We start from the raw sequence: 10,665 nt of genomic DNA, 5'->3' as shown, positions 1-10,665 counted from the left end.
GCACAGGACAGGGTGTCTACTCGTGACCACGGCCACTGTAATGTTGCCGAAACGTCGAGGTAAATATTACTCGTGTGTTAGCGTGATAAGTCCTGTGCGTGGTATTTTGACTATAAGTCTTATTCGGTTTTCGTCACGGTTTTCCTAGGTTAATACTACATATAGTCGTAGCAAGGATTTGAATATTTGGTACCTACATAGACGTAGTTTTATATTTTGAGTTGATCTAAATAGGTTTCATAGCCGAGCAAAAATCGAACGCCCGGATATTGGTAATTTACGATTGACGCAAAAAGATAGATACAAAATTAGAGACTGAGACGAAAAACTAATGTAACAAACTTAGAATTGGACTGAAAACGAAAAATAATAATTATGAATGTGACCAGCATCGAACGTATCGAAAAAATTGAGGCGAATGAGATAAAAATCGAAAGGGATGAATGACTAATAGGTAGGTGACTAAAAGACCGTGACGGAAAAAAAATAGTTGTTAAGAATGATACAAGTTACAGAATTGGACTAACGAAGATAGGGACAGATATCGAACAAGTCGAATATAGAATGAGTGACGAATACAGAATGAGAAGAAAATAAAAATAAATAAAGCTGATACCAATATTCTTATAATAACCAGACAATGTGATAAATAATGAAGTTTAGATTATCACATGGCCCGGTATAGCTTGCCATGATTCATAATGCTCGGGGATTAAATATTTATAAATATTGCCCTCATTAATCACTTTGTTCATGACATTAAATTAAAACAGGAAACGAACGCATATTTCTAAATAGATTGTGTTTATTGATTATGATAAGGGGTGTACATTGTAATTAATTATATTGATTAGGTTAGATTTAAAAGATAAAAATTGACTAGATATGTGTTATAACCTATTCAATAAGTAGTTAAAAAATAAATAATTTTAGTGCAAAGTGCAGCAATATGTCTAGGCGCCGAGTAATTTCTTGACGGAGTACCCGGGTACGGCGTATATCAGCAGCAGAAACATAATGGCCACGAGCAGAATAACGGTGGCCTTCAGGATGGTCCACTTGTAGTTGTGCCACACGATGTACCTTATCGACTTCAGCGGGTTAAGGAACCACATGAAAGACGCATCAGGCCGGCTGGAAAATTAATATGTAAAATACTACTACAATATGTAAAATACAGCAGTCTTTTATAGTACCCAGGTTAGTATAGTGTTTTTTTAATAATATTTCAAGAAGTTTGTGGATTGATGAAATAACACCTTACTTTGGTTTGTCCAGGGGATCTGGCTCATTGCGTCCTAAGCCGGCTGGCACCTTATCGGCCTCTTCGCGGGTTAGAAGGTGGATTTCGGCTTCAACTTTTCCAGTAAGTTCCATTTCCTCTGTATCACGTTTAATATAAAAAGGCCACCAGCCTTTAACACGTTTTTGCTTAAAAATGTTTACCATGGGCACAGTGCCATCGTTACTGAGCATCTCAAGTGTACATAGTTTAGAAGATTTGGCCCCACGAGGAAATCGGTTTAGGTCCAAAGTTAATGCGCCTAAAAATATAAATAAAATTTACGTTCTCAAGTTTGATCATCGGAAGTTAAATCACAAAAAAATCTTACCCAAAAAGTCGTCAGCTGAGAAATGATCAGCATCCCAGACTTGTAATTCGAGCCTTGCTGGGATTTTGCATTCTGTTTCATCCCAGGAAAAAACGGATTCTTTGCGAGAAATAACGATGCGTTCTTCTGCCTCCAAGTAATCGAAGGGATAAATAAATCGCCAGTTAAAATTCCCTTCACCAGTCAATGATCGATAGTGAATGTCTGTGGCTTGGCAGTCATCTGGGCCTTTTACCCATCTGAAAACACACAAATAAACATTTGCTTATTTATTCCTTACTCCGATAATGTTGTTGTTGTTGTTTCTTTAAAAAAATATGGCTCTGTCCATCGGAGGACAATTTTGCCAGTGTCTAGTAGTTTTTGCCGTTGTACGGTAAAAAAATTCTAGAAAACGAAATATGAGAGGTAATGGTGGTTGAACGATGACAGCGCGAATCTCCGATAATGTTACCCATCCAAGAAACAAAATGTCAATATGACAGATAATAAAACCAGGCGAATGTTTAGACAAGCGTTTAGGGGTAAATCTTCATTTGAAGGGTCCACGGAAAGAACATGTTTAGTCACTTTTTTTGAAAATGAGATTTTAATGCCAAAATGTAGAGCTCAAAAAGTACTATGACTTACCACTGAATGAAATAATCTGAAAACAATATATTTTTTTTTTTCACTTTTGAATAAATGGTAACCATAGTAATTGTTCGTGATGACTAACTTTCAAACCGCTATAACTCAAAAAGTTGCTTAGGTGACTAGACACGTTCTTTCCGTGGACCCTTCATTTAGTTTAGACGTGCGACAAATATCGTGCTAGTGTTTTGTTACATTGCGGGGCCGGCCATGCGGATATTAGGTTTAAAGAGATCGACGGTGGCAGTGTACTGCAACTTGCACGAAATTTCTTGCACCGTCTAAGTGAGGCTTACCTTACAAATTTAAGAACTCACAAATTGCACAGGCAGCTACGGTAGGATTAAGGAGCAAAATATTTTAAGGGTCCATTACCAGGGGGGTGTCACTACGCCATTCCGCCGCCGAGCTACAAATACCTACCGGGCCTCCCCATACCTACCTCACCTTTACCTTCTACCGTGAGGAGAGCTGCACGCGTAAGGTGCATGTAGTGTAGGTACGTAACGTACATAAGTACCTGAATATAAGTGAATTTAATGTTTCACTTCAAACCTACCCTTTTACATAGATATCAGACATCTTTTCTCCAGTGAAGAAAGCATCGTCTTCCAGCACCACGTCGTCCGTGTTCCATATGATGACCCGCATCTCGTAGGACTTGGGCTTGCGCGCCGAAATGTCCATCGGCGGCCCCGGCAGAGGCATGTCCATCGGGAACATGTCTACCCACATCTCTAAGCGTCCTTGTTCTATGCCTAAATAATAATAAACAATCAAGGTACTATTCCACTAATAGGTAGTTACACCGAACTATGTATGAAAAGCTGCGTGTAGCTTTTGCACGCTAAACTATGTTTTTTAAAGTTTTTAGTTGGCCTTTAGTTGGTTTGGTTGGTTGGTCTCGTTGGTTGGTTGGTTTTGGTTGGGTTTGGTTGGTTGGTTGTTTTTTATTTAGTTGGTTTGGTTGGTTGGTTTTTATTTGGATGGTTTGGTTGGTTGGTTTATTTCAAACATACTTTCAATGATACGAGTAGGTAGATAATTTGTACGATGCTATGACAGACTGACAAAAACTAATAAGTACAGTCAACTACAACCATAACTATATCAATACAGCCAAAGTTACAAAAATATGTAGGTACTTATACACGACCTTATATTAAGAGAATACAGTCGTCTACGTACGTAGTCGTGTGTGTATAAGTATACATATTTTTAGGGTGCCGTACAAAAAAACGGAACCCTTATAGAATCACTCGTGCGTCTGTCTTGTCTGTGCGTCCGTTTGTCACAGCCAATATGCTCCGAATCTACTGGACCAAATCAGTTGAAATTTGGTAGGACGGTGTAATTCTATGACCCAAACACAGCTGTGCAAAGTAAATATTTTTTTTTAATAAGGGTCATTTTCGAGGGACAAATTAGAAATAAATAAGTTTTGCTACCTTACTGTGCCATATATCAAATAAAAGGGCTCGTTTTTGTAAAATAAATTGTTTTGATTTTATTCATGAAATAAGACGAAAACTGACCATTCCTCCCCTGTTCTCTGAAACTACTGAGCCTAAAAAAATGTACAACTAAATTACAGTACTTTCATTGTAGCATGGTGCGGTGACGGCTTTCAATATCACAAGACTAGAGAGTCAAAGTGTCGAAACTTGAGTCGATAAAACTAATAATTTAAAATCTTAATCAGGATTAATGTCATCATTAATTAACATAAGAATATTAGTATAACTCTAGGTTAGAGGAATAATATTTGCCACTGAAGTAAGGCTAAACGGAGTTTGCAAGAATATTCGTTGCTTACTAATTAATAAGTACCGATAATAACTCAACATCCATTAGGTTCCATCACTAAACGAGTCTCTGGAGTTACGTTACATGCATATTACGTTTATTTACTTAATTGTGCTTTGAATTTAATTAATTGATTATAAAAATCTGATAACTTTAATTTATTTAGTTCTTTATGTTTAACTTTTTTACGCCAGTCATATTCAGGCTACAACTTTCAAGTGTAATAATTAATATTGATTTAAACAATGTTTTTTTTACATAAAAATAAAAACACATAAAACGAACTAAAACGGGCTTCTCCTTCCAAAGGCAGTGCAGCGCGGGGCATTGTACCCAAGACGCTAGCGGCGTTGCCTCGTTGCACTACGAGGCTCAGTCTTTGGGCGAAGAAAAAGCCTGCTCTTTTGTCGCCAGAGACGCCGATTAGTTTGTCCGACACTTCTTTCATAAACTTTTTTGTGTCGGACGACCAAGGCCCAAGGGTTTCCACCGCAAGTGCCGCAAAAAGTAGAAAACAAATTTATTCTTGAAAACAAATCTGCTGAATTCAACTGCTGAACGAAATGTAATTTATAGATATTTTCTGTATTAGAGTGTTAACTTTTGAATAGTTAAAATTATATTATTGTAATCATAATCATTATAATCATTTATTGTGTATGGAATTCCGGCTACACCTGAAATATACTTCCATATATTCGTATTTAGACCGCAGCAACTTGTTTTGAGTAAAGCGAAACGTGCATCAAGTGTCACCCGCACCACGCTTCAATGAAAGCACTGTAGGCAGCCTGATACAACGTCGGCCCGAGGGTCAAATGAGTGGAATGGCGGGCCGCTGTAGGCGCCAGGAGGTGAAGGGCGTAAAAAGAAATCCTCTCACTAAACCGATCTCAGCCTAGGGCCACCGTCGCTTATCAGTCACTGGTCGTCTGTACCAGGTTTGTTGGGGTTGTAGAGCGGCCTGGTCTCGACGTGCTCGGGCACCAGGCGCGCGCCGACGCGCGGCAACTCGTGCCAGCGGCGCAGCACCAGCAGCGCCATCTGCTCCTCGGCCAAGTTCACGTCCGAGAACAGCTCGCTGTCGTGCATCGGCATGTTAAACACGCTGCGTCCAATCTTCACGCGCCCGTATTCGTACACTGGAGGATCTAGTTTCCCATCCTTGCACAGCTTGGCCAGTATTTGCGTAGGCTTCATAGCATCGCGCCATCGGTTATAACCTTGCCTGATAAAATTTATTGAATGTTTTATATATGATGATGCGGGTCTTATGATATGACTACTTACTAAGTGATACTCACTCCTCATATTTCATTGGCAACCCACAAGTAGCACGATGGCGACTGTAAAATCTATTTTCGAGGTCGATCTTGGTCTCCCCTATCATGTCATCTGAACCCAATAAATCCCAGTCTAGAACTTGAATCGTCAACATTGAATCCTGAGGAAATGTTGCTTCGATCTCAAAGCACTTCCCAAAAACTGGGTTCAGTTGCTTCGAAACATAGTTTTCTTTATCACTTATTCTCTTCGACCCCAAGTGTAAAACTATATATGGATCGGCTTTTCCATTTAAATCCATGGGATGAAGATCAGTAGCCTTCACGATGTAAACCCTCACCAGCACGTGTATGGGGTCGTTGCTGGGCACGCCTTGGAAGAATCCGTAGTTGGGGTCGAATCCCATTACCGTGTGATCATCTATGCCTTTCGGGAGCGGCCACTTGTAAACTTTGATTGCGCCCTGAAACAATGAGGGCTAAAAGACAGGCAAAATATCGCTAGATGGCGTTAGGCTTTTTGAAGTTACGGTCATAGATTGCTTGCAATTAATTGGCTAATAACTAAATGAGCCAATTGCAAGCCAGACTGTAACGTTAAAAAAACTCACTTTTATCCCTCATTGTTTTCGATTAGGGCCAGAGTTCAGGACCTGAATCATAATCAGTTTTTAAATTGATAAAACGGTGAATAAAACTGAAATTGGCCGATTTATTAAAAGAGTATAAGTTATTTTATACATGTTTATACCTAGATTTTGCCCGAATAATAAATCTAAATATATATCTCAATCAGTATCAAGTCGGTGTACGGCAGAGGTCTGCTTATCTATGTAAATAGATAGGCTAGCTGGCTCCTCTTCTGCCGATGTCACACATTGCAATAACTCTGCTTCAAACAGACCACAGCGAGTAGGTAGGGAACGCAGATAATATTTTGATTTATTTATGTGATAGCGCATTGTTTATGTTAATTTTCAATGATCGTTAAAAAAATGGCAAGCACTGTTCTAAAATTTGATGTATGTACTTACCTTAAATATACCAACAACTCTACTCTCGTCTTCTGCATCGTCGCCAGTCTTTTTCCCTCTGTACAACTCAAACGAGTGAAGCCATTCCTTAAATTCATCAAATTCTGACACTGCTTCAAGTTCGTGAGGATATATCTGAAATTAAAAGCGATGAATTGTGTTATGTATATGTATAAATAGAAATATATAATTCATCAATATCGCTTGATATATTTCCGAATCACCTTGGATAATGCTGAGGTGGGTATTTCGTTCTTTTTCAAAATGGTTGGGCTTAGTTTGGCGCGCGGCGAGAGCGGACGGCGCCGCTTAAAACGGTCGCGTTCTGGCCGTGGGGAGTGCACCTCTTCCCTCGGCGACCTGGTTTCGTCAACGAACACAACTTGTGGAGTTTGTAAATAACCCTGCCTTTCTTTTTTAGCTTCTTTCTCTTCTTCAATCATACATTCAACAGAAGCGAAATATTTTGTCCACCAATCTTTACTCCGTTCGTCATCATCTAATACTGAATCAGTACTAGCTTTTCTCTTCTTAAAAGATTCACCTTTTGGATCTCTCTTACGGGTTGACTGCCTCACACCTGAACCATAAGACACTGTTGATCTCCCTTCCCTAGTGAGTAATGGACAGTTTTCTTTTTCATTTTCTACTGAAAACATATCATCATGAACTATGCAATTAGCTTTTAAATCTACGTTTTGTAATTGAATGAGTGATTTCTTTCTTTCTTCAATTTCCTTTTCTCTTTTGCTCATTGGCGTGTAAATATATTTGTGAATTGAATTGATAGTATGCGTCCCTACAAGAGTTATCCTTCCAAAGCTTCGACAGTCAACAACGCGAATGGTCAACGGCGGCCTGTACAAGTCTTGGTCGGGAAGTTCAACATCCACAAACTTGACTGGATTGGTAAAATTAGGATTCCTTTTAGCGTTCTGAATGACAGAAGAATATAAAATGTTGCCAGCACATTCTATGTCCACTCTTGGCTTATCCACCGTTAGCAAGTGAACTCGTTTCAGATCACGCAGACCCCAAAACAGTACCTCGATTCGATATTTAGACAGAGTAGGGCGTATACCTCTTGGTACCGGAAATATGGGACCTTTATTGGCATCGAGTGGTACTTTTCCTGTTGCTTCTCTAGGCATAGGTAGTTCCGGCAGAACTGTCGAATCCAACTTCGAAGGTATCTCTAGAAGTTCAAAGGCTGCTAGTAGTTCTCCCGCCTTGTCATCGCCACGGGTGATCTCATGCCATTCTAATGATGGTGGAAATTGAGGCCTTTCGTAAGGATCTTCAAAAGCTTTCACGTGAGGCTTTGCAAGCGTTCGTCCAATAAACTCTGATTTTCCTACGTTGTCTTGATCAAATATTTCAATAACTATAGTAGGTGGATCAGCTCTTATTTGTTCAATTGTACTATACAACAAGATATCTTCGAACAGAAGCAACTCGTCCCATGTTGGGCTGAGAGTCTCGTCAATCACCTGAGTCGTTGCAGTGCTTGAACCTATAATCACTTTAGCGAATGGGTCGGATAATCCTGAGGAATCGGAACCTATCAGCGATCTTGCTTGATAAATGTAAGCACGCATCTGGAAAATCTGCAATTTCAATATGATTAGTTAGTATGATAACAGATATTTACAAAATTTTATGTACCTACTACTTAAGAACATACGTTGAGTATAGAATAGACACGTCACTAACAGTTAATACTTCATAAAAATACAGCTATCATGGAACCTTAGGTATCACTTTTACATGGTACACTTACATGTTTTTCAGCATAGAAAATGACTGCAGGTGCGTTTGAGCGTAGCTTGTCAGCATTTCTAATTTCTAAGCTGAGTTCATATCCTTGAGGTAGTCCATCGATATAATGCTTTTTGTCTTGCAAAACGCCGAGCCAGAGATATACACTTATTTTTGCTGGAATATTCCAACCACTAGGAGACGAAGCTTTTTTTCCTGGCCACTGAAACGACAATAATGTGTACTTACGTAGTAATATCAGATGTAGGTATGTCATGGATCAGATGTATCTTCAATTAAAGTTACAAGTACATTATGGGAATACAGTTTGACACTTTTGTGTTGTACAAAATACCTTTAGGAAAAATGTTTGCATTTTTCCACAGTGCTTCCCGCCTTCTTTCTCATGATCTGAGTAAATGATATCTCTTGCGGTTATCCTTTGATACGCTAGACGTTTTCCATTGCTTATCATCCAGATGAAAACATCTGGCATCGCCTGTTGTGGCTGCGTAAAACACAAACACATTTTTAAATATAGCACATTGTCCTAAATATTGGGCATAAAAATAATCAATAAAATATGATATCTATGCAATAAAACGTTATTACTTACATCTTCACACAGTCGTTTAAGTTTGTTTAGATAGGTGTAAGCGGTGCGCAGCCGGTCTTTAATAGAGTGTTTTGTTATCAGCGCTCTAAGACTCTTTGTCATCGTGCTCATTTGTTCCTAAATAAGGCATTTAGGCAAGTTAGGTATACATACATGTCATACAAAATGTTGGTTAACAAGTTATTAATTGTTATAGGTCGATTCACTAGAGCTAACAGGAAAAAATTGAATGTCTATTGTGTGCATCGCAAAATGATTAAACAGGTAGGTACCTACATACAGGTTAATTTAAAAACTGATAGTCGTGTTTTTCGACGATATCGTCTCTTAAACACTCAAATTCAGTGTTTAAAATATTTGGAAATATAAATTATGAAAACTCTATCATCGTAAAATATTTATAGCTGTACACTGTACACTTTATCTAATTTAATTATCTAATATTATTACAGAGTACTGTAATATATTATAGTGTCTGAAGATGGAGCTGGAAAACGCTGCTACGCGTACGACTACACCGTATAAAATGTTGCAACGAAAATACAAAAAAAAAATTAAAAGAAAAAAAAAACTTTAACAACAAGCTTATATTAAATGTATAAAATGTAAAAAGAACTAAAAAGGTTAAAATAATTTTAATCAGTTAAGAAATATACCGTTTTATTGGTAGATTTTATTAAATCATTGCGTTTTTATCACAGTCCCAATTATTTTTAAATAACGAAGAAGTATATTCAATGTAACTTGCTTACAAAATAATAGAATACTCTTGTATAGGAGGCAGACGCACACATTCACTTGACGTAACTTTAGTTCAATTCATCCATACCCGCTCTTGTGAATCGACCTTGTACTTTTTTATATAGGTAGAGTCATTCACGATGACGCGTGCCGTGGTTCTAATAACAATGGCATTAATGTCTAATTTTGACAAAATCACGCGTCTTCGTGAATGGCACTAGGTATACTTACTTAAGTAAAGTAATAAACACGATAAGATAATAATGAAAGGAAAAAAAAGATGTAGCGCATACGATTTCAAAGAGACACATTTTCTGCCTCTCGCGGTCTAGCTTGGTGTTGCCGATGGGCGGCGCCTGCGCCACGTGCCGCGCATACTGCGCGCACGCCGCGCTCGCTGCCTCCAGCGCCGCGCGCAGCGCCGCCACGCTGCCGCTGTCGCGCCCGCCCTCGTTCTCGATGCATGCTTGGGCATATGTGAGGCCCTCTTCCTATTACAAGTACCATCAGCATTCATTGTTGAGCATACGTGAAACGTTCCCGAACTTAAATTATTGCTTGACTAGCTGTTGCCCGCGACTTCGTCTGCGTAGATTTCGATATTTACACAATACTCCATAGCACAGTCGAACCATTTGAGTCCTGAAGTCCTGACCCTGATCCACCGTAGAATGTTCTCACAGTAAGTGTCATAGTAAATTCCCTTGTCAAGCAATGCGATGTCACTATGACTTTTTCTACGAAAAGGTTCCACAGTGGGTCACGCACGATTTAGTTGGTTCGACTGTACATAATGAGATTTCCTCATACAAAGCCGCATTCACATTTATCTGATGCAGTGTGTTGTGACGGCTTGTGTTTTTTGTGTCGCATCACAAGCTATAGAGAGAAAGAGACGGAGAACATCACAATACAACACGACAAATAAAATAATGTGAATGCGGCTTGCGGCGATTCCATGGGATTTTCGAAAAATCCTTTCAAACTGCGGATAAATATCAACTGAAAAACCTGTTCACTAAGTTTCAGCTCAAGGAACAAAATTTTACATACAGGAAGGTATGGTAACGTCTATATAAAATGCGAGCCCCAAATAAGTAGTTTGATATACCCCGCAAACGACAGAGAAATATGTTTTTTTTTTAAGTACCCGTGGCCATTATTAAGAGCGTAAAGGAGGC

The 10,665-nt window shown here is 38.9% G+C and overlaps 1 protein-coding gene across 2 annotated transcripts in view; it reads right to left on the bottom strand.

Annotated features, from left to right (window-relative positions):
* Positions 1 to 787: 787 nt before the first annotated feature.
* The window catches only part of LOC141433137 (otoferlin-like), a 58,522-nt gene continuing 48,644 nt past the window's right edge, over positions 788 to 10,665 (bottom strand). For both annotated transcript variants that reach the window (XM_074095008.1, XM_074095016.1), the window contains 12 exons: positions 9,778 to 9,975; positions 8,744 to 8,860; positions 8,483 to 8,635; positions 8,150 to 8,350; positions 6,594 to 7,976; positions 6,370 to 6,504; positions 5,357 to 5,799; positions 4,991 to 5,280; positions 2,806 to 3,004; positions 1,614 to 1,852; positions 1,265 to 1,544; positions 788 to 1,134 (listed from right to left, as the gene is read on the bottom strand). In XM_074095008.1, the coding sequence (XP_073951109.1) occupies positions 954 to 1,134; positions 1,265 to 1,544; positions 1,614 to 1,852; positions 2,806 to 3,004; positions 4,991 to 5,280; positions 5,357 to 5,799; positions 6,370 to 6,504; positions 6,594 to 7,976; positions 8,150 to 8,350; positions 8,483 to 8,635; positions 8,744 to 8,860; positions 9,778 to 9,975 (3,819 nt within the window). In that variant the 3' untranslated portion in view covers positions 788 to 953. The remainder of the gene's footprint in view (positions 1,135 to 1,264; positions 1,545 to 1,613; positions 1,853 to 2,805; positions 3,005 to 4,990; positions 5,281 to 5,356; positions 5,800 to 6,369; positions 6,505 to 6,593; positions 7,977 to 8,149; positions 8,351 to 8,482; positions 8,636 to 8,743; positions 8,861 to 9,777; positions 9,976 to 10,665) is intronic.

This window comes from Choristoneura fumiferana, chromosome Z, assembly GCF_025370935.1.
Source record: "Choristoneura fumiferana chromosome Z, NRCan_CFum_1, whole genome shotgun sequence".
Lineage (NCBI taxonomy): Eukaryota > Metazoa > Arthropoda > Insecta > Lepidoptera > Tortricidae > Choristoneura > Choristoneura fumiferana.
Note: the sequence above shows the minus strand (reverse complement) of the source record. Positions and strands in the feature narration are given on the sequence as shown.